This window comes from Opisthocomus hoazin, chromosome 2 (assembly GCF_030867145.1).
Source record: "Opisthocomus hoazin isolate bOpiHoa1 chromosome 2, bOpiHoa1.hap1, whole genome shotgun sequence".
NCBI classification, from domain to species: Eukaryota; Metazoa; Chordata; class Aves; order Opisthocomiformes; family Opisthocomidae; genus Opisthocomus; species Opisthocomus hoazin.
In genome coordinates this window covers 123,902,526-123,927,491 of record NC_134415.1, presented here as the reverse complement: position 1 = coordinate 123,927,491, position 24,966 = coordinate 123,902,526, and the positions used below count along the sequence as shown (strand labels likewise).

The following is a 24,966-nucleotide window of genomic DNA, read 5'->3' as shown; positions in this document are numbered from 1 at the left end:
GTGGATGAATTTCCTTCCCGCCCTAAGACTGCTGGAGGGCTTTGCTGGAGGAGGGACTGAGCGATGCTGCTCAGCTGGCTGGAGGCAGCGCCGGGATGAGGGAAGCCTGCGGGGTGCCAGCTTCGGCGGGAAGCGGCTCCGTGAGCTTCTGCTGAAATCAGGGACCTCTCGGCGAAACCTGCGCGGTGGTTTGTGGCGCCGGAGCGAAAGGCGTTGCCGCTGTCTCCCGTGGGTGCTGGTGCTCAGGGTGCCGGCCAGCGGCCACGTTGGCAGCCAGGTTGTCACGTTCGAGAGGGCTCGAGCCCGGGTGGCCGTGCTCTGCTGCTGGAGGTGTCATCTTTCCAACGAGATGGATAAACGAGGGTCCACATTAGTCACGGTCAATTAGGAGGATACCATGCCACTTCTTGGAGCGAGATTATTAGTGTGGGTGTTGTGGCCAAGCTCTAGTTACAGTCTCCTCTACTCTGTGAGCACTTTCCCTTGCTAATGATCCCAAACCATCATGTGCCATCATTACCTGCTGCTGAAAACCAGCAATGTTTTATTCCAAAGTCCGCTGCGCATCAGTGACGGCCCGAGTGCCCCGTCTGTATCAGCTCTGCTTTGATGCACACCAAAATCCTTCATGTCATCAACCGCTGCAGAAATTACTGCTGTTAGTCTGGTGCGGCAGCTCCCCTCTGCTGCCCGCGGAGCACAGGCCCAGCCCCACGGCTCCTTCCAGACACGCTGGAAGAGGTCAGCTTCCCCTTCTGCACCACAGACACGTCCAGCCGCAGGTGCTGCCTGCTGAACAGACCGGCCTTTACGTCTGCGGGCTTGGGAAGCGCCAGGCCATGAAGGAACCGTGCTCCGTAACAGCTTCAGGCGGGACTATCTGTCCAAACAAGCTGTGCTCTAACCCCTTCCAGTGCCTGAGTTACCATCAGCGTTGCGGTGAGCGGGGGGAGTCCGCGGCTGGAGCCGTGCATCAGCAATGCTTAGTAGTTGGGCACAGGAGTCACCATGCTTCGCTGTTCAAGACCAAGGGTTTATTTACAAAGAAGAGGGGAGGAAAAAAAAAAAAAAAGAACAAATCCACAAACCGACCCTGTTTTTGCGCTGTTCAGCCCGAGTCGAAGTTTTATTAAAGATTTCCATTCGGCAGAACCATCTAATAAATCTTACTGGTTAGCAGTCGGAGGAGGAGGAAGAAAATGCATTCCTGGTGTCTGCTGGGAATTGCTGGTACTAAATTAGCTGCTCTGGAATTACTGCTGGCACCACCACGCTGCCGCCGTTGCCCCGGGGAGGCTCTCTGAAGCACAAGCTGCTTGCACGCCGCCCGCATCCTAAGCCAGCGGAGCACCGAGTTTTCAGTCGTGCACAGAAGCCCATTCAGTGTTCTTTCTGCTCGTGGAAAAATTAAACCCTTGAAGAGCACTGCAGGAAGGGAGGGCTCTCTGGTGCTGGAGGGGAGGGATGTCTTTGCCAGTCTTTCTGGAGGGAGGCGTCCAGCTGGGCAGAGCAAGGTGCGATCCTCCTGGCCCCGCGTCCCCGCCGGCTGCTGTCGTCTGCCGCCGCCGCTCCACAGATCCCACAAAAGGACAGGGGCTGCCAGGCTGGGACGGGGTCCGTGCGGCAAACAGCGCACGCCTGCCTGATGCTTGGGAAACGACAAATACTCCCCTCACCCTCGCACAGCGCGTGGAAGATGCTGAAGACCTGCGTGTGAACTCTGGGTGAATTTTCAAATGCTTCAGGCTCTGTGCCCGTTTGGCACCACTCCTCAAAGGGTTAATGCTAGGTCAACACGAATTTCTTATTGACTTCCATCAGGCCAGGCTTAACTGCACATGATGCTCAATTTGCTGTTCTGTTGATTGTGAGCTAGAGACCGGAACCATTTATTTTTTGTTTTTCGTTAAAAGTAATTTAACTTGATATTAAAAGCATTTGGATGGACCTTTAATTTTGCACGCGTGAGGAATGTCACGCTCATCCCTCTTCCCCGTGCTCGAAGCCATCACGCTCCCTAGTCACTAACATGCAGAAACAGTGCAGACAAAAATAAAAGTGACGCGGGCAAGATTTTTCCCAGCGAATCCGGTATTGAGTGACTCCTGGTGAGAGGAGATCAATAGCACGCAGTTAATTTTTAAGTTGTTTATGTTGCTGCTTTTAAACCATGTTTTTTGTGATCCATGCTAATGAGCGGAATGAGGAATTTATAGATTCGTAGACTAAGGTAGGAAGGGATCTCTGTGCTTAGCTGATCTGAGCTTGTGTACACACAGGCCACGGACTTTTCCCCAGGCAGCATCTCTCTTGGAAACGTATCTAATCTCCTCTTAAAAACGCTGAGTGTCGGTGAGTTCGCCCCCTCCCTGGCTGGTTCGCTGTTTAATGATCCTTGCTGTTGGGAAAGAGCCTCACTTCAAGGCTGAGATGTGTAACTTGACTTTCTAGCCCTCGTAACCTGCTACGCCTTTGTCTGCGAGATTGAAAGCTTTTCCACTTGCTCCCAGAGATCAAGTCATCTCTCAGCCTTTCTTTGATAAACTCCTCAAATTTCACGTCAAAGATTTGATTTGCAACCTGGGGTCACTTTTGCAGCTTCCCTTTGAACTGCTGTTGATAATTCCACATGTTGATGCGTGGACCCCAGACCTGCATTCATCTCGCCAACGCCGTACGCAGCAGCGCTTGCTCTTCCCAGCTTCAGCTTGCTTTCTTTTCAGTGTTAGGGCTCATATTATATATCCAATATTGCACTGACCTTATAGGCACCGCTTCGCGATGAGAGCTCGTGTTGTGTAGCTCTGAGTGGCCTCCTTTATGTCCTCTTCTGAGTGCCTGACTTCCTAAGGGGAGCAGGGCTGCTATGATTGTGCTTCCTCCATGTATTACTTTGCATTTAAAATACCACTGCTAGCTTGAGACCATCTGAGACATGCAGATAACTGGCCAGAAGAGCTCCTTCGGTAATATTTCTTACCCACCGAGTGTTACGCCACCTGCAACCTTTACCAGGGGAGATTTTCTGTTACCTGGATTGTTGGTAGATATATTCAATAGCATTAAAGAAGAGTCAATGCTTGCTGCCGGTGGCCCTTGCTCAATGACATCTTCTCATTAACAATTATGTTTTGAGATCTGTCAGTGAAGCAGATTTAATCTCAAATGTGTGCCTTGTTAATTCCGTATAATACCAGCCAAATACCTTGGAGAAATTGCAGTATATTATAGCATCACAGTTGTCTTTAGCAGCCATGTGTGTTTTATTAAAAACCAAAACAAAGCACCCAATTTCCCCCCCAAAAAGCAAAAGACAACAGGTTCATTTAACAAGACCCGTTTTCCAGGAAAGCGCATTGATTGCTGTTCGTGATATTATTAGTATCTCGTTATTTGTTGATGAAATCCCAAATTCACCACTCTGGTATTTTGCAGAGGACTAATACCGGGCTAAGTGGTCTCACTTAGCCTGCTGTTGGTACTTTGCAAAATTAATTGCTGCACTAAAATTGCCCCTTTCACCTTTTCAAAATACAGAAGCACTTTGGCAGTGCCCTGACCCATCCTGAATTGTAAGAGTTATTAAAAATCTACATTAGTGGTTCAATCAGCTTCTCAGCGAAGTCTCTAAAGATGCCTGCGCCTAAGATGGCCGGGTGGCCTGATCTGAGAATTTGATTTCTGAGTTCACATCTTCCCTTGCTGGCAGCCGTGACCCCACAGCAGAGCACAGAACCAAACCTTCTCGCTCCCTTCCAAACACAGGCGACGAGGATCCACCCGATCGCTCTGTGCTGCACTTCCCTACCTCATCAGCCTCATCAGCAACAGTTTTAGAACTGCTTAAAATGGCAAATTAGATCCCAAAAGGTTAAAAGTGCCTTTCTTTTTCCTCCTATTAGCCCTTAGTACTTCACTGGTTCCCTCGGCCTCCAGTAGCAGCAGCCAGCTTTTAACCTCTTTGTTTACTGCTAACCTCCCATTTTCCCTATTTCCATACACACTGGTCCACTTAGTTTTTGTCATAGGTTTTGCAATCCCTTTTGGCTGAAATATTTTCCCCATCAAATTTAAGAAGCTTTGAAATTGTGCCTTTTTTTGGCATCCAGTTGGGATGTACTGAGCTGTTCCTTTTTTTGGCGCCTATCCCACTATAAATGTAGGTTTCCAGTCCACTGTGGCTTTAGGCTTTGGGGGAAAAAAAAATCATTTAGAAGTCTGAAGTTACTTTTCACTGGCGGGTGTCATATTCTACTCAAGCAAAGCCAGTTTACACAGGGTGCCTAAGCAGCAGCTAGTGTTTAGGTCACCGGTTTACCCTCCGTGGTCCATCACAAGGTCTCCCACTGGATTCCCTTCTGCAGGGTGCAGAGCAAAGCATCCCTTCACGTTAGAAACCCTGGGAAGTTCTGAGGCGAGACGCTCAGCCAACAGCCCCTGGTTGAAATCACCCATGCAATTTCTCGTGTAGTGTGTTCCAGATAATCAACAGATTTTTGTTGTGTTGTACAAAACCAGGATGTTCACAGAGCAGTTCACCCCTCTCTATGGGAAGATACAGGAATGTATCAAAAGTCTGAGTCCCTTGCGTTCCATTTTACTGCGTAGGGCTCTAATCCTAAGCTGCACTGTACCCTTCATTTCTGGTTTTCAGGAGAAAAATATCATTAGCAGCTGCCTGAGCACTGCGGGCTCCTCCTCGTCCTGCTTCTCCTGGAAGAGCAGAGGGACGAGGAAGCCTTGACCTGAGCGCAGGACGCGCATGGCCGCAGCCGCCCGGGATGGAGTCGGCTGCTTGACCCCTTCAGTGACAACAAAAGCAGCTTCCACAGCCAAGAGAGGGCACTCCTTCAATTAACAAAACATAGGGGAAAAAAGGAGAAAACCAGAAAAAAACAGCACAAGGAGAGAAACTGAGCATGCTTTCTGAAAAAGGAATTTTCTCGTCTGCACCAAAGTGAAAGGTTAAATGCAACAAGTTAAAACACAGAGGTGTTTTTCCAACCATAGGATGGGTGCTAAGGACACCCCTAGGGCAAGGAGCAGAGCTGCTGGCTGAAGGTTTGGGAGATGCGGGTCCGTTGTGGGCCCCATGGCTGCTGCCCCATGGCTGCTATTCCTCCCACCCTGGCTGGTGTTTCGCTCCAGTGCTCACCCAGCACAACCCCTCTGTCCCGGTTTTGCTCAGTGCCTCCAGACGCTGCTGCATCGGGCACTGGTAACAAACCCTCACCCAGCACACGTGGCCGTGTTCGTGGCCCAGCGATGGCTTTTCTCCGTGAAACCAATAGCTCGGCCAGTCCCCAGCGCAGGGAACGGCTCTGCGAGGGGCTGGCGGTGAATAACGCCCGAAACAAGCCCGTCCTTCTGTAACAGCCATGTAATACGTTTTAAACGGCCTTTAAGTTCTGCCAGTACCCACAGTGGGTGCCAAGTTTTATTTTTGTCAGCCAATTTGGGAAGTTCGTTAAACCTGTGACCGGCACCGGGGAAGAGAGCCCAAAAAGCAATCAAAAGCACGTAATTAATAAATAATAATTAATATCAGTTGTGTGGTGCTTACTCACTGCTTTTTTTTCTTTCAAGGATCTTTTAGCTAGTTAGCAAAACCTGTTCCCCATTATGGTCGTCTCTGCTAGCGTGGATATTTCTCATCCTGGCAAACTGAGGAACCCAGCATTGCTGCAGCCTGCAGGAGGAGCCCACCACACGTCCCTCCCCGCGACCCACCGCACCTGAACGCGGAGACACACGAACCATAGCAGGGTGCTGGGTGTGCGCTTCGGGAAATGCTGTGTCCCTGAACACGTGCAGAAAGCGATGAGGAAACCCCCAGATGCGACACACCTCCTTTCCCCTCTCCCCTTCCCTGTTAGGTAGTATGAACTTACTTAACAGCTGAAAACGTTAAGGCACCGATAATTCAGTTGTCATGGTTTTTCTCACCTGCAGAACTGCCTGGAGTGGTTCATGTTGGGACCTGCTTTAATATTGCCTTTCTCGGGGTCATAGATGGTCGTTGCTCGTGCATAAGCGCCTCCAAGAATAAAGATGAACCCATTGAGAGTGACTGCAGGAGCGTATTTGTTATCTGTCAATGGAAAGCAACACTGAGATCAGTTTTAGGCTCAGGTTTGGAGGCTGGTTTTTTATTTATACATTCCTCTCATTTATAAATAAGTCACGTTTCTCTAAATCTCCAAGGCTAAGGAAAGAAAAATGAGGAAACCTTTCCTGGTTTTGTTCTTCTCTCTCCAAGTTCTCAAGGGCACTTTAGAAGTTCATCAGTCCTTCATCCCCCAGTACGCGCCTCCCTCTAAACTGGTAATGTACAATTATCCTCTGCCGAAGCCAAATGGAGTCACCGTGAAAGCTCCACTCTTACATATGAAATTAAGACGTCAAGTTGTTTCAGAATTTTGAATTGCTGCAAATTCTAACTCAGATGCTTCTCCTGCCTGTGCAGCAGCTCAGTACAGAAGAAACCCACAGCGCCGAGACCCGCTTAATAATATCCAGTAGTTGATTCTCTTTTGTATTCTGCTTTTGCCTATGGGAAGGTCACCCATATAATCCAGATTTTTCTGAGACCCGACTTTTTTTCCCCCTTCATCTGTCTCCTAAATTCACCTGCATTTTTTTTTTCAGATGTGTGAAGTACCTCCAAGCAGTACCGTACTGTAACAACAAACTGTGTGAGGCTGGGGTTTGACATTAAGCAAGTCCCTTCTCCTAAGTCACATTCAATCAGAGCTTCCAAGAATGCTTTAAAACTCTTGTCTTTGCTGCGGCATTATTAGAAATACTGGTAAAACTAACCATCAGTTATCGAATAAAATAATTCTAATTTAATTAGTTGACTTGTCCCGTATGCTGCTAGCACGCCATATGCACATTATTAAATACGAGCCAGTTGGGCTGAAATTTCTCATGATGGTGTCTGTCTTGATGTGATACAGTTTTTTTAATCAGCATTTCAGTGAAACCAATAAGCAGTGTCTGGGAACAAAAGATGGGAAAATACATTGCTTTATTCCTGTTAAAATAAGCTTCACAACCAGTTCTCTAAGAAGCAGGAGCCCTCTGGGGCGTGAAGCAGATGCTTACCTGGGTGGTTACCTGGGTGTCAGGGGATACTTTTATACAAATTATCCATATGTAGCTGTATGTTAAATCATCTCAAAAACCTGCATTTTTATAGGCTCAGAAAAGGGTTTCTCAGTGGAGAATCACCCTGGACACAGTCCTGCCGGTGTCAGCCCCCGCAACCCTCCTCCCGAGCACAGGCAGTCGGGGCAGCGCGCTGGAGAGGAGGTGCGGCATCGCCTTTACTGTGCTCTTACATCTCTGCTAACGGCCTCTACGTAACGCTGCAGGGGTCTGCGAGTTCCTCCCACACCTGTAACTCCAGGACTGTGTCCTTTTACGAACACAGAAAGAGGTGGGCTTAAAGCATCCCTGGCAGCTTTACTTTTGGCATTTGCTTACCTCTCGCATGGCTGGCGTGGTAACCCTGAGGCTCTTGTAAAACCACCTTATTCCATTACATATTTAGCGAGAAACTGAATTTGACAGAAGTTAAGCAAAAGCTGATTAACATCTCCAGAAGAGGGGCGATTTCCTTAACCGGGGTTTGGACTGGTTAAACTAGTAGGAAAACACTTGTTTTGTGGCGTCTGGTCCTGTTCCAGCCTGGCCATGGGGTGGTCTGGCTCAGCTCATCTCACCCCATGTCACTGCGTGCCTGGGGGACGCACAACGACGCAGCACCCGGCATGAAGACAGCCAAAACATGTTATGGGTTAAAGCCGGGCTCCTGTAATGCTGAGTATCTACAGGCGTATGTCAAAAAACCACGGATGTATTAGGAAAATGTCACTGATCCTTGGGAACAGATGGGAAGAAACTAATTCATCCAGAAAATAGAACAAGGAGTATTCAGTTTCTTCTTGGTGCCACTAAGCCACTGTAATTCATCAGAAAGACTTATCTGTCCTAACAACCCGTCTCGCATCCCTTTCCAAATCAGACTTGCATATGTGACATTTTTTCCAGTTAAGACACTCATCAGAAATGTTCCATATTTAATTATCACATCTTCCTGGGTTTTTTTTCTTCGACTAGCACTATTTTGCAGGAGAACGAAACGCTTGCATAAAAAAACCCTCAGCTCCCAAATCTCACGGGGAAATTATCTGGGGCTCCCTAAAGGCAGAAGCAGCAACTTCTCAGGAGACTGCATCACTGACTTCACATTCCTTTTTGTTAGAGAGGGAAACCCCTTGGTTATTTTTACAGTGACTTTTTTTTTTCCCTTCTTCTTTTCAAATAGACAGACAGTCTGATATTCTTTTCCTTTCTTTCAGAAAGAAAGGCAACCGTGTTTGATTCTCATCAATTTTTCAATACATCACCTATCTGTTGTCTTTTTACTGCTTTTGGCTTTAGCTACAATTTCATGAATTGGTATAAAGTAAGCCTGAGACAGAAACAGAGGAATCTCTGCTGTTTCTTTCAGGAAAGGAGAAGTTCACAGCAAACAGCCTCCTGATCCTGATGAAGATATGGCAGGAAGACACGAGGGATGCCCCTCCAGAGACAGGCAGAGAGAAAACAGTGGGGTTTGTTTTTGTTTTGTTACCATGGAGGCAGAAATTGTTGATGGATACAGGGAGCTTGGAAAATTCAAGCCATTATTCCTGCTACCTAGGTGTGGACGACCACCTCCAGCCTTTAACCCTGCTTCATCCCAAGTGATACCCACACTCTTCCCTTGTTGTTGTCCTTTCCAGGGCTTGGTAACCTCCTGCAAACACTCAGGAGACTCCAGCTTCTGTCACTGCTGGAAGTCCTTAACATACTCATAGGCATGCTCATTAGGCTCCGGGAGCCCAATTTTCCAAAAACCATGTTCTGGTTGGGCTTTTTGGTCAATGTTGCTGGGCATGAACATGAGCTCCTGTGGGTCAGAGGCTCACTGTGGGATACAGCGGGGACGCTAGTTATTTCAAAAGCCTGCTGGAGGGAAGGGAAGGGAGAGGAAGCATGGAAGCAGAGAAACAGCCTCCTTTCCCCTCCAAAAGTCAAGTGCTGGGGCTGTATCTGAAGAGCGGGTGTCAGGAGGATGGGGCCAGACTCTTTTCAGTGGTGCCCAGTGACAGGACAAGGGGCAATGGGCACAAACTAAAGCATAGGAAGTTCCGTCTGAACATGAGGAAGAACTTCTTCAGCCTGAGGGTGACGGAGCACTGGAACAGGCTGCCCAGGGAGGTTGTGGAGTCTCCTTCTCTGGAGATATTCAAGACCCGCCTGGACAAGGTCCTGTGCAGCCTGCTGTAGGTGACCCTGCTTCGGCAGGGGGGATGGACTAGATGACCCACAGAGGTCCCTTCCAACCCCTAACATTCTGTGATTCTGTGATTCTGTGATCGTTCTCCTTTTGCTGTTGCTATAGGACAATATGCGAGTATTTCTATTCTAGCGACAGGTCATTGTGGGCAGGGGTATGCACTCAACAGCAGTCCTTGCACCAGAGGTGTACTTCACATGCAGCTGGCAATTCACCCTACTGGTGTTCTCCTCTCCGAGTAATGGCAGTGTGCTGCCTGTGGTGTGTTTCACGGCTCTCGTATCTCTCGGTACGTTATATGGTCAAGCAGCACAGTTCTGCTCTCCCTTCTGTGATTGCCTAAAGATCTTATGTTGCCTTCCAGTAAAGCACTTGGTCAGAGCCATGGCACTAAAATGAATGGCAGCAGTACTTCATATGGAAATGGGCTAGTAAAACCAAGCTAGTCAAGCATTTTTATCAGGAGGAAGAAGTGCGGGCATGCCTCCAGTCCCGACAAAACACCAACCGCAAGGTCTCCTTGCAGGCGCAGCTGGCTGGTGTAGGGGCTTGATGCACATGATGAAGCAGATTGGAGAAAGGAGACTAGTTAATAAAAACTAAATCTATTTTAATAACAAGTGCCTCTTCGCTCCCTGAATACTATGCAGACAAGCTCAAGAATGGCATAGTCATGGATAAGATAACGTCCCTTGGCCGCCAGCAGACTGCGGTCTGATCCTTAACATAGCTTGTGAGGCCCAAAGTGCAGATACTGCAATTAACAGCAGGGTCTCGGATGTCAGCCCTTCTGGCACGGTGCTCTCCTGCTAGCTGACTTCTATAACTACACAACCAGCCCCACGGTTTCCCCAGTGATCTTTGAGCAAACCCTCCTCAGAGACCCCAGAGTTGAGCATCTTCAGTTGTGTGTGTGTGTGGCACGGATCACTCGTGCCATCATCGGGCAGTTTCAGCATCACATTTATGGACAAAATGTTGATGAACCAAAGAGAGATGGGTAAAGCATGGCCACGCAGATTAAGTGGAGGTAGGAAGTGAAGGGGAGGAAATCTGATAAAAGGCAAACACAGAAATATTGACTTTCCTGGGCAGAGGGCAGAGTAAGTATGTGTAGGGGGAAGACATCAAGGAGTGGAAAAAATCATTCTGAATGGAGGATATGGCATATACAGAGGAGAAACAGGTGAGACAAGGGAAGTAAAATTCAAGCTTACTAGTGGGAAAAACACTGAGAACTTCATGGGAAGAAAAATACGTCAAAGGATGAGACGAAACACACATTGCTTTGAGACTTCTAGGTGAGAGCCGGCCAATCCCACACACAGGTACCAAACTATTGGTCTTGGGGAGCGGGACGGGCCAAGACACACATCTGATTTCTCTTGTAAAGTCCAAAAATAAATTCATGGGAATGATTATGCTTTTTAACCCAAATAGGCCATGGGACAGCGCAGTAAAAATGTACAGATGCTGCTAATGCTCTTTTCCAGATATTTCTTGCATTCTTAGCTCTGTGATTGTCCCACTTTGGTCGGACATATCACTGCAGGTGTAAACAGTATGGTGAGGAACTATATACTTGGATTAGAAACCAGAAATGCTCATCGATCTTTGACCTCTGTGTTCCCATAGTTCTCACCAGGTTTTAAAATTTAGTAGTGGTGATGGTTAAACTGCTAAGAAAGCCAATGGGATCCTGGGGTGCATCAAGAAGAGTGTGGTCAGCAGGACGAGGGAGGTTCTCCTTCCCCTCTACACTGCCCTAGTGAGGCCTCATCTAGAGTACTGTGTCCAGTTCTGGGCTCCCCTGTTCAAGAAAGATGAAGAGCTACTGGAGAGAGTCCAGCAGAGGGCTACGAGGATGATGAGGGGACTGGAACATCTCCCCTACGAGGAGAGGTTGAGGGAACTGGGCTTGTTCAGCCTGAAGAAGAGAAGGCTGAGAGGGGACCTTAGAAATGCTTACAAATATCTGAAGGGTGGGTGTCAGGAGGATGGGGCCAAGCTCTTTTCAGTGGTGCCCAGTGACAGGACAAGGGGCAATGGGCACAAACTGAAGCAGAGGAAGTTCCGCCTGAACATGAGGAAGAACTTCTTCAGCCTGAGGGTGACGGAGCACTGGAACAGGCTGCCCAGGGAGGTTGTGGAGTCTCCTTCTCTGGAGGTATTCAAGACCCGCCTGGACAAGGTCCTGTGCAGCTTGCTGTAGGTGACCCTGCTTGGGCAGGAGGGTTGGACTAGATGACCCACAGAGGTCCCTTCCAACCCCTACTATTCTGTGATTCTGTGATTCTGTGAAACTCTGGTTTTCTTACAATCCAGAAACATTAATCAAGAGTTGTAATTCCACCGGTACAGACACTAACTGTTCAGGGTATCAAAAAGGTATATTTTAGTGCCCTGGCATGAAGGCACTGAGTGAACTAAAACGCAGTGACAAGGTAATTAGGCTTACTTGCAATCACTGACTTCAGCACATCGATGGCCATCTTGTTAAATAAGAGAAACCTCAGGAAGCTGGGCATGAAATACATTTTTAGCAGAGCTATATAGGACAGCCTGACAAGAAATGGAAAGGCAGGTGCTGCAAGTATGTAGCCTGGGTTCATTTACTGTTGCAGAACTTCGGCTCAGCAGCAGCAGACTTCTCACAGCTCAAAACACAGGAAGGGGATGTGCAAGGTGGTTTATCAAGAACACGTACTGTGAAAGCCCTGGGAAGCTCCATTACCCCAGCAGCATCAAGCTGTGAGCTGCGCTGCTGCAGGAACATCAGCTGGCTCCAAAGGCTGGGAGGACAGAGGTGAGGCAAAGGATGAGGCACTGAGAAGGACCTTCTTGTCTCCAAACATGGATGTGTGTAATCAACACCTGCCCAAAGGCTACCAAAGCATCCATGTGCAACATGTTAGTGAGCCTAGTGTCATCTCCACTGCACGCAGGTATCCACGTCCCCACACCTCCTGGCAGGTGAACGCTAAAGAATAAATGGTGGGAGTGAATTCACTGCTTATTCTTAGAAGAAATCCACGCAGAAGAAAGCAGGGGCTGAGCTGCATGGACGTGCTATTGGTACCCACTCCCTACCTCCTCTGCCAGACAGGGTGGCAGTATCCAGCCTGCTTCACCTCCCTTCGGAGCAGACACAGAATGACCCTCCTCCTTGCCACGGTTGATGCCAGTGTTGCCTTGGGTTAGCCTGGCACACGATGCCTTGGAAAAGATGGACCTGTTGGGTTCAAATGCGGGCCATGCTGTGTTCAACTCACTATCGTAAAATACCACAGTGACTTGAAACAGGTACTACTGGTCTCAAAATCTCCAGAGGCTTTGGCTCCTTTCAATATCTGCATCTGCTGTTGCATATCTGAGCATGCCTGAGGTGTGTTTAAACAATCCACTGTCCTGTCTGAGGTCAAACAGGTTTTACTGATCTCTGGGGTGACCTTCACCAACTCCACTTGCCGTCAGATGTCTCAGCTGACTTAGCTCAGAGGGACATCTTAAGAATTCACACATCAACACCCAAAAAGGCTCAGAGGCTGTCAATGGTACCCCAGCAGTGATCACATCAGGGTTTATCTCTGTTCCATTTTGTAAAAAGCACCCCAAGACTCTTTCTACTCCCTCTTTGTTTTAGATAAAAGTTGACTGTACTGCACTTGGTGTAGCATCCAGTTCTTGAGGGATACTTTACAAATACAGGTGATGCTACGGCTCTTGTAGAGCTGGAGAAATTAAACTATATTTCCCGTATTCCCAGTGCCTGTTAGTGAAGATCAGGCATCACATCACTTTGGTTTCCCAGATATTCTCCACCGGGGTGCAATTTTTCAGGCTCTGTGTTATTTTACTTTATTTGCAAATAAATTGACGTTATACATTTCACAACAAAGACACACACACATTTCATCATTTATTTTATTCTTCAGCTTAACTAATTAACTTTGCTTGCACCAAAACATAAATATTGTCTTTTAACTTCACCAGTGTCTTTCATGTATTTTTACTGGGGAATGACAGTGCACGTCCATTAGAACGGTGCGTAACAAACCCAGCTCCGGATGGTTTGGGTGATTTTTTCCAAGCTCCTGTGGCACTTGTACTGTTTTGGTAAGGAAAAGGACTCTCTCTCTGCAAAATGCATTCATTTCTGCAGTACGCTGTGAGCACGGGAAAACCTCACGCTGTCAGTGGGTTCAGTGAACAGCAGCTGCGGCAGCCATGTGATGGAAACAGCCAGGCGGGCGGGTTGTTTGCACTGCTGTACGACATAAACATGCCCGCTGCCGGTTAACGCCCTCCCGCTGGGCGCTTCATGCTGCATCATATGCGTGTCGTGTCACGTTAGGCTGGACACAAACAGCAGCGAGGCAGTCGGGAAGCAGCAGCCCTGGCCACACGGAGGGCGCTACAGCCGTGGCCCTGCCAGCTCCTCCTGCCCTGACCTACTAGGGAACCCCAAGCAGAGAGCCATAATACTTGTAACAAGATATAATAAGAAGAATAGCTTATTTTAGCTTTCTGAATATGCTTAAGCCTTACCTGAATACCTTATAACTGTACTTCTGTACTTTATTACTTGCTACTCCTATTGCTCTATGAGGCTCAACACTGAGACTGTGATTTTTGTGAAATGAAGCACATCATGTCACGCAACTAAGAGGTTTAGAATGGTGAGACACTGGAACGTATTGCCCAGAGAGGTAGTGGAGGCCCCATCCCCGGAAACACTCAAGGTCAGGTTGGACGGAGCTCTGAGCAACCTGATCCAGTTGAAGATGTCCCTGCTCATTGCGGGGGTGTTGGACTAGGTGGCCTTTAAAGGTCCCTTCCAACCCAAAGCATTCTATGATTCTATGATTGTATGATTCTAGCATGCAAAGGCAAGCCACCCCAATGCAACTTGTCTGTGATGACTGTATGAGCGCTGTTTCTTTGGCCACCTGAGTACAGCCAGACCGCAGGCTGCCCACAGCCACCCAGCGCAGAGCAGGTGGCCCAGGTCGGCTGTCACCCTGCAGTAACAACCTCACGACGCTGAACTCTAAACCTCATTTCCAAAAGCAGCCTAAACACTCAGGGTGGAAATCGCCATGGAAAGCAAATAAGCTGCAATCTTCCGAGCACTGCCCTAATATTGGAAGGAAGCCTGCACCTCTGATGTTCCCTCACACACTGGCAAGTTCGGCCTCTTGTCTTGCTCTTTATTCTGTACAATGTTGGGTGAGCTTGAGGGCATCATAAACTAATAAACACAGTTTCTGTAATCTACATGTCTCGAGATTTCAGCCCCTGAAGCACATAAGCCTTTGGACCCCACTGACAAATGCCAGTTAAGAATGACCACCACTTCCCGCAGGACAGGCGACATTTTGGCAAACCCATGAGTAATAATCCATTAACTGAGCAGTGTTGTAAAACCGCATGGAGCAACACATGATGCCAGGATAAAGTTTCACTGCACTTCGTGATTTTTTGGATCTGAAATTACTAGTTGTCCATATTTAATAACTGCTTTCCTTTCTCCTCTACTTTGAACTCGTCACTTCTAGCCGATAACTAGCTCTATTAATGAGTGACAATTGCCTTCAGTAAAGATCCAGATAATTGCCTCTCTGGTATAATATACCATGCATTCCTGCCAATCTGTTGTAAACATATCTCCCGTCACCCCTCAACTCATTTGCTTTCCGCAGAGGCATTAAAAGACCCGTTGCACAGAGATTTCTGTTGTCATAAGGGTTTGATCTGACATGACGCATCCCTTACCGATCATCGGAGACTCTATAAAACTCCACGAATTAGTCTGAGGGATGTACGACTGCAAGACCCCCGCAGCTCGCCCGGCTTCGTTCACCCCACCGAAGACGTAGATCTTCCCACCGCAAACGGTCGCAGCGGCCGAATGGACGGCCTTTGGCAGAGGAGCGATGGTCTCCCACTGGTTGGTGATCGTATCGTACCTAGAACGACAGCAACCAGAGTGAGCTGAGATGCCGCAGCGCTGGGCAGGATAGACAGGCAGAGCAAGCAGGCTGGAATATAACGAAAGGCAGTTTGACAAGCAGAAGAAAAGCAGAGGTGGAAATGTATTTTCTAATATCCTACAAATTCAGCCACTTGATAAACAGTGTAATTAATGCCTTTTCTGAGCTTTTAAAACATTGAGCAAAGCCCAGAGAAAGCTGGTTCTATTTTCTGTATATGCCTCTCAAATCTCATTATAGTCCAAGGTAAAGAAACTCGGGACATCTTTGTGGAGATGTCTTCCACTAATTAATTTCTATTAATGAGTATACAATGAGATTATTCTTGCAAATCAGTGCACTGATATCCAATAGCAACCACAGGCAGGCAACTGTTAATATAGTTCAGTTGTTCAGCTTGTGGAACACATCTCACCTGCAACATAATGCAACATGATAGCTCGTTTTACTCTAGTTAAGTGACCAGCGACGCACATTTTGTGCCAGAATAAGTTGCTTCCATTTAATTTTCATTGTGCAAACCAAACTACTGTGCTTCATTGCAAGTTAATGCTGGAATAAGATTTCACCACTGCATCTATATTTGAAATGAAGAAAACAGAAAAGAGTATGCATGAAAGTGCTAAATTAGTTTTAAGGTCATCAATATCTGATTTAATTAAGCCATTGACCATAAGGGATGTGCAGTTAATAATCCACGGATGAAGATTCATTTTAGACAATGTCACAAGTACAGACGACAATTTTTTTTAAAGATAATGTGCCAGGGATCCAAATAGCTGCTCTAAAATGAGTCTTGGAGACAGTGGAAAATAATCTGATTTTTTAGGCTTCCATATTTCCATGTAATGGCACATTCAGTCAAATACGAGTTTCCTACTTAGTGATTATTCGGAATTGTTGACTGCAAGAACAGAAGCCCTCATCACCCATTCAGGGCTTTTGCTCTTAATATTAGTCGTATGCAATATGCAGACATGAAATGAATCCATGGCCATGAATCCATCTGTAAGAAAACATCTAGTGACAGGGGAATTCTTCCTTTGCAGTACGTCCCTCAAACTCTCACTGCCCAGACTCAGGGAAAATAAAAGGGACAAGAGATATAAATGGTGGAAACAGCACAAAATAACGTGCTTAATGAAAATGCATTAATGAGTTTCCAAGTAATATAACTGAAAGTAGTTAACACACTCATAAAAATGAAGAAAAAGCAAGAGGGAGGCAAATTTTAACTAAAAAAAAAGGAAAGTCCCTTATAATGAGCATGGAGAACTGCCTTGTACAATGCTCTAAATTAGTTAGTGAGAAATTAAATTCATCTACGGCAAAGTGATCAAAGGGGAGAAATATAATGAGATTAAGCAACATGGTGCTGGGAGCATTGAAGGGGACACACCTATATTGGGCTGAACCTTACTGTTTGGTACCAAGCCCGCGTGCCGTCGCATGTTGGACTGCACACGCAGGTCCTCCAGGTAAGGCACCGCAGGCTGCATCGCCTGCATCTGCCCACAGCGCTCGGGGCAGCACTCATGCCCATCCTAGCAGACAGGCAAAAATGTTGCGTAGTCTCACATGCTGCTTTTGGGTCATACTTTACTAAATGTAGTAATTTGGGGCTTGGTAATTTAATTGTTAATGTCTTATTGTATAATAAAAGCTGGTTACGAAATTGGTTAGAATTGGTTAGAAACTGGGCAAAGAAATAGAGCTGAGAAGAAATGATCTAATGTGCCTTTCTAGCTCCTCAGCTTCTAAGATAAAAATTATACCTGTTGCCCGACACTTATTGTCTCAGACTGTCCACCATGACCCAGCACCAGGAGGGTTTGTGGCCAGTCGAGGTGGTCTGAGACAGGACAGCGAGCAGCCGTGCTGCCTCCCCGGCGCTGGCAGAAGTACCCGGCTGACCACAGTTCCCAAGACTGATGCGTTCCTGCCAATGACTTTCTGATCGTCCTAATAAGTTTTTGGGAACTTTGGGAGAAGTTACATCCTTCACGTATGCTGCGGGCTGGGTGTGGTTGAGGACCATGTCTATAGGGTACTGGAGAAAGGTTCAAATTGCAAAAGCAATTGTCATCCTTCTGGATGAATTTCACTATTGGGATCTCAGGTCCCCTAGACCCCCTTTATCACCCACTTTCACTGCTCTCCATTTACACTCTCCAACAACAGAACTGATCTTTCTTTCTCCTATCCTCCTTCATCTGCCACCAGGAAACAAAAAATGACCAGTTTCACTTCATCTGCTGAAATCCACAGGCTGCAAATCTACTGGATATAGGTGCAAGTGGGGCAGCTTAAAAAAACCACTCTTGTCTTGAGGGTTATTTGTTTTAAAAAATCAGTGAATCATAAAGCAGGTGGAAGCCAACACATGCCCACCTAACACAGGCATCTAACGTGGGTTTCACACAGGCTGCTCAGTGAAGCAATCCTCTTAGGTGCCTAACTTACCCCTGGGGCCGAAGGGGAGAAATTGGTGCCTTCAAGGCTTCCTGATTATCTGTTCAAGTCCCTCCATCCCCTGCGAATTTATTCCTCCAGTTCATTCCCTCCTTGCAAAACTGTCCACCTGATTTCTAGTCTCCATTTCGCTTCAGCTCCCACTCACCAGAAAGTAAGGGGTGTTTTTTCTGTTGAATTATAAAGCTGTCTGCTGTCAAATCTCTCTCTTTCACATAAGGACTTGCAGAAAATAATAGTCACCTCCCTCTTCACCTTCTATGGGATAAGTAAGTAGTCTAAGCTTCTTAAGTCTCCCACTGCAAGGCAGGTTTCCATCATTTTGGTCTATCTCAAGTCAGCTCTTAATGTGTTCACACAAGGATTTGCACCAAATTAACTAACTTGGTTCAAAAATGAGTAAAGCTGAATCTTTGTCACCTTCCAGGACAGGAGATAACGACACCTGCTTCACCTCTCGTCCCTAGGGCCTCTCTCCATGTGTCGCGTCATCTCCAGCGTTCCCATCACTCCACCACCACTAGTGCTGGTGGGGCTCCTTGGCTGCCTTCAACACTGGCTCTGCTCAGGGGCCAGCAGGGAGGGAACTGATTTAAAGAATAATCACTTTGATCTCTTTCCATTAGTCAAGCTTTGCATTTGATTCCCCTGTCTGAAGCCGGAGATGGAGACTTAATGGGAGCTGGCTTTGAGCCAAGCAAGGGTTTTTCTTCCCTCTCCTCCACCGCTCCTTCCAGTCCCAGTGTGTCCATGACTGTCCTTGGCTATGGGCCTACCAAGCCCATCCAATTGCTGAACTTGAAACTTCAAGGACATCTCCTTTCACATGGTTTTGCAGCCCTTGCCTGCTACGGACCTACGTGTGGTTTTACACGGATGCCCCCGAGCAGTCCCTGCAACCCCGTGCCCACAGCCCTGCTGCGCTCCAGCCATCAGGCTTTCCATGTGAATGCGTCCCTTCACGTTCACCAAGCACCATCGTCTCACCTGACCCTTGTGCAGTCACCGTCCTCTGGTTTACATGCCCATGATACAGCAAATGATCTGAACCCAGCAGAAAATACAGCCCAGGCTTGAAGAGAGCACCGGCAGAAATAACCCGGCTGGTTTTCACCACTCTCCACTCTTTGGATTTCCTCCGTGGGCCTGATCCGCCTCTAGCTTCACTCACTTTGTTCAACGCCTCCTTTCACGTTCTTTCCCTACCACCTCAACACTAACAGCAGAAACCCCTTCATTTCAAGCTGTGCCATTTGCTTCTCTGCCTTCTTGACTTTTGATCTTTTCAGCACCTGAAAACAGTATTTTTTTTCCTCTCAGTCTCTTAATTTATCTTCTTCTAGGTTCAACAGCCTTATGGGTATCTTAATTTAGTCACATTATAAAATCCTTACATCGCAGTCAGTCACTTACAGACATACACCCTCCAGTTTCTTATACATTATTTAATTCTGTTTGCAGGAAAGCTGCTGTTTAAAATAAAGCTGTGTAGTGTCATATTGATCTGCTCTTCAGATGATTCACATGTTGTTTAAAATCACATTAATGGATTACTATTTTTTGCCTTTTTTATTTTCTTCTGACTATTCTGAGGGGCTTAAGCAACTATCCTTGGACAAGGCTATACATTTAATTTTCTTAAGATGCCAATAAAACAGTAGGTTCTGAAGCAGTTTCTAAAGCTTATAAAGCTTATTCTTTACATTGAATTTTTTTAGACTGTCTTCCAAGTACACACTGCCAGCTGAAGTAATCTCCCAATTTTAGACAATCCTATTGTAAAAGTGCTGTTAGGTCAAGGGGATTCATCTTCTTCTGTCCTTCAAACAGATAATAACCACAAAGCACCCACATTTCCACACTTTTAGTCACATACATTGTCTTGTCAGCCTACGCAGTCTTCTTGGCTCTCAAATTACATATATTACAGGGCCCATCCATTATCTAAAAACCGAGTTCGTGGATCCACTTCATTTCGCCGCCTCCCAACTCAACTCATGTCTCAGAAGAAGACAGAAAGTGTAATACCCTCTCGCCTAACACCTAATGACTCGCTCCCTGTCACGCAGAATCTTGCCAGAGGGGCTTGATGGAGAACTGCAGCCGCGCCATTATTTCCCTAAACACTCATTCCAAAAACATAACTCTCCCTGAACCTACACCCATGTACAGCCACAAAAATGGACTTATAACTCAGACCCTCTGGCACATGCATATTGTTTTAAGATGAGTAATGAATGACTCCTACTTGTGTGTTTGTGATAGTCCCATAATATTATCCATCGAGTCGGAATTTTTACTGCCTCCTTATAGACAAATGGCAAATAAAGGGTAAAAAATCTCAGCCCTGTCGAAGTTTATGGGAAAACACCCACTGATTTAAGTGGCACCAGAATTTCTGGTTGAGGCTGCACCCATCAGCATCAATGATACAACCAAAAGTACAGAGGGAGGAGTGCAGGTGCTGATGCCATAAATCAGTAGGAGTCTGATGGTCCCCACTCACTTTAATGCTTTCCAGTGGTGCAGCAGATGTATTAGGTGAAGTCAGGTGGTAACAAGTACAGCTAAGATGGTCTCACATCTGTTTTTTAAAAAGAAATGCAATAAAAACATCTTTGTAAGATTTTATTCATTTAGGATGAAATATTCAAGAAAAACAGGTGGAGAACAAGAAGGAAACTGTGAGAAAACATTATTTTCTCCATCTTCAAAGACCTTCTGTGGTGACACCCTGTAGCCTCCATGCTCTGGGGCTGCTAACTGGTGAGGTCAGGGTAGGTCACTCTGGACCACAGACATGCCCTCCACAAAAATCTGTCGAAACCTGGGCATGGTCACACTTGAGGTAACTGAGCAAGCAGAAACCCAGATGTGGTTTGGAAAGACAAGTGGTATGTGCATGAGGGGAGGTGGCAGATGGCCACGAGGCCATGGCACAAGGGTGTCCAGCACCTTGCCCTTCACACTGGTGGCCCATCCCAGGACTGCATCGTGTGTCAGGCCTGGATGAGCCCCCATACCTCCATTTGGGTTGGTAACAGGGCTATAATCTCTGATGCCTCCTTTGGGGTGAAAACCAAACCAAAATCCAAGAGCGTGTGATGCTGAAATTCAACACTGAGGGAACAGTGTTAACCTCAGAGGAAAACGTAGTTTTTGGCATCACCTGAGTTGGAGCATATGAGCATGCAACTTTATGAATGATTTTGATACAGTGCTTTTGTAAGAACTGCTGCAACGACAGGGCGGTTTCCCCTCTTCCAAAGGGGAAACTTGTAGAGCTTGTAGCTCTTGAGGGGGTTGGAAAGAAAGAGAGGACAAAGTCAAGAAGTGAACAGTAACTGCACATATGATTGCAGACAAGTGAGCAATTAAAGTGCCTTTACTTGGCATTTTAATGTTTTTTTTTCAAGTTGCAACCCAAATTCAGAAAGCCTCATTGCTTGCAAAAGTGGATACAGTGATTTAAAATCCTGAAGACTCACACAAATTGGCTACCTGGTCCAAAAGGGAAATGCTTTTGTCTGAGAAGGCCTGACTTTGCTCTGTACAGCTACGAGGGGCAGCTTTTTCTCACCTGCGTTTCTAACAGCAGACCCTGAAATGTCCTTTCTGAAACGCACAGCTCTGGCCATGCCATGCTTTGCTTCTGGCATCCTCCCTGTCAGTTTAATACAAAGAATAAAAACCCAAATATCCCCAAACCTCTCTCTTTTCTTAGCATAATGCAAAGTTGCCATGTTGCACTTTTTCCATGGCTGCATCTCACAAGTCACTTCATAGACAATAGCAGATTAATTATAACCACGGGTTTAGCAAATCCCCATGGCCAAGACATCCTTATTGTGGTCGAAACAGTGTGCACTGAAATGATAGGGAGGAAATCAGCTCCTTTCCCACATGAAAGTCTCTTGATGGGCTTGCTAGAACTGCAAACCAGCACGGCCGCTCTCGCAGAGCCACGCAGAGCACGCCGACTTTGCAGGCTGTAACGTCATCTGTGGCGAGGGCTTGGGTGACCGAGGTGAGATGGAAGGGGAGGGGGAGACTCTGCTTGATTTGGAGTTCATTCAACCGACTAATGTTTTGGATACTTTGTTAAAGACAGAGCATGAGAATCAGAGCAGAGGAAGAAATGAGACTCTGGGAAAAATTACAAGAGATCATTCCATCAATGACATCTACCAAGACACCCATCCGCAATAGCATTATTTCCATGTTCCTCTTTATCAAGAGATGGAATGAAAGACTGCATCTCTTTCCTGGGCTTGCTCCCTCCCACATTCACAAAAACATCTGTGTTAGTTAAAAATTTACTGACTTAAAATACAGGACAAATAATACCTTTGGAAATCAGAAATAAATATGCATAAAACCGTGAGATTTCCTTCACAGCAAATCCCAGGAGCAGTGCCCACCTTAAACTCAGAGTCAGGAGGGAAGTAACGCTCACGCGTCGCGTTCCCTGCTGTGATTTACCACTCACCTTGCCCTGCCTGCACTTCCCTGACTTGCTGAGAGCATCGTCCCCAACGTCAGCCCTTCAGCCCGCGACCAGGCTGCGGGGGGAGGCTACCTGCAGCCCTCGTCCCACCGCACACGTCCTTTCCTTCTGCCACATCCTTGTCTCCTAGGCAAAATAGTGCCAGATTTGTGAACACAGAGGAACAGAGACCTAGATGTGAATTGCGATCACTCAGCACCAGACAGGATCTCCCCGGCCATGCACACGCTCCCCGAACTGCTCTGTCCGACGCACTGAGCTAGGCAGAAATCCTTCGGGAAAAAGCAGTGATCGCATGATTAAAGATTGCACCAAAAAGTACCTCTGCAGAAGGAAACTTTATTTTTGGCATTTCTGAGTTTCCTGAGTGTTTGACTTTGAAACATTAATAAACTTCTAATACAGGTTTTCATATTCAGTATCTACTTAAATGAAGAAATAAACACCTGCTGCATAAATGGAACATAAATGTTGCAATACCAAAAATCCAGAAATAATAGACTGAAAGCATCTTTAATCCTAACCTTCTGAAAAATGTTCCTTTTTTTTTCCCAATCTTTCTTGACGACCTATCCCTTTTTGGCTTGCCTGACAAGGCAACTTTTAGTGGGAACTGCTTGCTTCAAAACGTTGCTGAAGAAGTATTCAAATTCAGCACTTAAAACTGAAAAAAAAACCCCTCATATTTTTGGTTGCCAGATTCACTAAGGAAAAACATTTCACAAAAAATGTATCATTAATCTATTGTCACAATGCATTTTTCAGTGTTTGGGTAAGGCTAGGGCTGTACTGATCTTTTTGGAATGGAATATTCTTACATACTGTATTTCAAAGCAGTTTCTATTTTTTAATGAAAATGTTCATATGCATATAAAATTTCTGGTTTTGTTGACTGCTATGATTGAGATGAAATTAGTTGGTTTTGGAATTCTACTTTGCAAAATGTTTCTCTTGTGCTTTTGTTCCTTCCAATTTTTTTTAAGTTCCATGTAAGGAAAGGGAAACTTTTGTATCTGGAGTCTTCTTGAAAAGAGAAGTTTCCTTTCTCTCCCATCTCTTTTGGGCCCCTCTCGGCCAGGAACTTCAAACTGTTTCCATTTTTTGGTTTGTCCCAGCCCCAGGCCAAGACCACCAAAGGGAGGACCTTCCTTCCAGGCTCTGCAGGTCAAGGCTGAGGTGCTCTACCAGGAGAGCACATGTGAGAAACTTACTTTGCTGTTGCCTTTTTTTTTTTTAAAAAAAAAGGATTATTGTGGTCTGCAAAGACTTTCATCTGTATTAAATTCAAAGGAAGTTTATTACTTCATTGTATAATCTGTGTAAGGTGTCCAAAGAAGCTTAATTCCTCTCTTCCCTCCCCCGAGCATACCCACAAACAAACTGGCAGCTTTCGCCTTTGGTTTGGAAACAATGCTTTCCACTGAAGCTCTAAAAAGAAATCTAATCCTGCATAGTTTCCTCCGTTCTTAGCTGTTATAAAAGCTTATTTTAACACATGCAGCCCATTCGATGTGTCCTTTAAAAGGGAAATGGTCCTTTAGCACAGCATGAAGAAAAAGCTCCAGCAAACAGCATGGTTTGGGTTGGTTTTTTTACCTTTCCACATGGTCAACATTGCCTGCCACACCGACTCCTCCGATGGTATAAATTTTCCCATCGTACACCAGACTGTTATGTCGACACCTCGGGACTGTCATGCGGGACACGAGGTTCCAGTTATCGAGCAAGGACATGTAACACCAGACATCAGCGAGCGTGACACCCGACTCCATGCCGCCTGGCACCGACGGGCGGGTGGGGGAGAGAAAAGGGGAGAATTACGTGAGATCCTGGAACGGCAGCAGCTTTGCACACAGCAATCAAAGCCAGTTACAAAGTAAAAACTCTTCAAATGACATTTGACTAATTAAAATAAATCACCCTCAATACTGAGCATCTGTTCCGATGATGCATATCTGTGTCATTTACTCATGCGCCCCAAAGGCTGTTTTTTTTTAATAAGATGACATGCAGAAATCAAGATGTCAGACTACGAGGGACATATACATAAGGGGATAGACCCTTTTCAGTTCTCATAAATAACTTCCAGTCTATTAAATTACTGCAAGACTTACAAGAAGGTATCAGGAGGCAGAGCCTATCTTGGCTTGCGAGACACAGGCCAGTCTGGCATCTGAAATGCTTAATATAGTGATGGATGGAAGCAACACGTACACGGTTCAGAATAAAGTCAGTGCTTGCACTGTAGGCTTAATGCCTGATTTTCAGGGACAAATTTCATACTTATTTTCATTTGCTGATAAAGGAAAGAACCAGCTGTACCACTCTTGTGAAATAGTTCAAGATGCTCCAGTGAAATATTGATATTGGTCATTTTTTAACTTCTGGCTGAAGCTTCCAAGGTAGCCACTTAGTGGGTGTCTTACTGTCCCCATTTTGAAGAACAAAGAGGTGAAATGATTTAGCTGAGACCACACTAGGAGTCAGTGGGTGAGCCAGGGAAAGAAACCAGACTCAGTTCTGTGGTTTAATGAGAAAACCAGGCTTCCTCCTTGGTGTTTTGCTCTCCAGACCTATGCTATGCAGTGTGGGGTCCAGCACTCGGAGCTTGCAGGAGTTCATTCCCACGTCTGTTGATTCCCCTT

At 46.2% G+C, this 24,966-nt stretch overlaps 2 protein-coding genes across 4 annotated transcripts in view; both read right to left on the bottom strand.

Annotated features, from left to right (window-relative positions):
• The window catches only part of KLHL29 (kelch like family member 29), a 415,619-nt gene that overhangs the window by 8,203 nt on the left and 382,450 nt on the right, over positions 1 to 24,966 (bottom strand). For all 3 annotated transcript variants that reach the window (XM_075414912.1, XM_075414911.1, XM_075414910.1), the window contains 3 exons: positions 23,918 to 24,098; positions 15,125 to 15,318; positions 5,947 to 6,091 (listed from right to left, as the gene is read on the bottom strand). In XM_075414912.1, coding sequence (XP_075271027.1) covers positions 5,947 to 6,091; positions 15,125 to 15,318; positions 23,918 to 24,098 — 520 coding nt within the window. The remainder of the gene's footprint in view (positions 1 to 5,946; positions 6,092 to 15,124; positions 15,319 to 23,917; positions 24,099 to 24,966) is intronic.
• UBXN2A (UBX domain protein 2A) overlaps positions 1 to 24,966 on the bottom strand; it is a 342,165-nt gene that overhangs the window by 258,516 nt on the left and 58,683 nt on the right. The window lies entirely within an intron of this gene.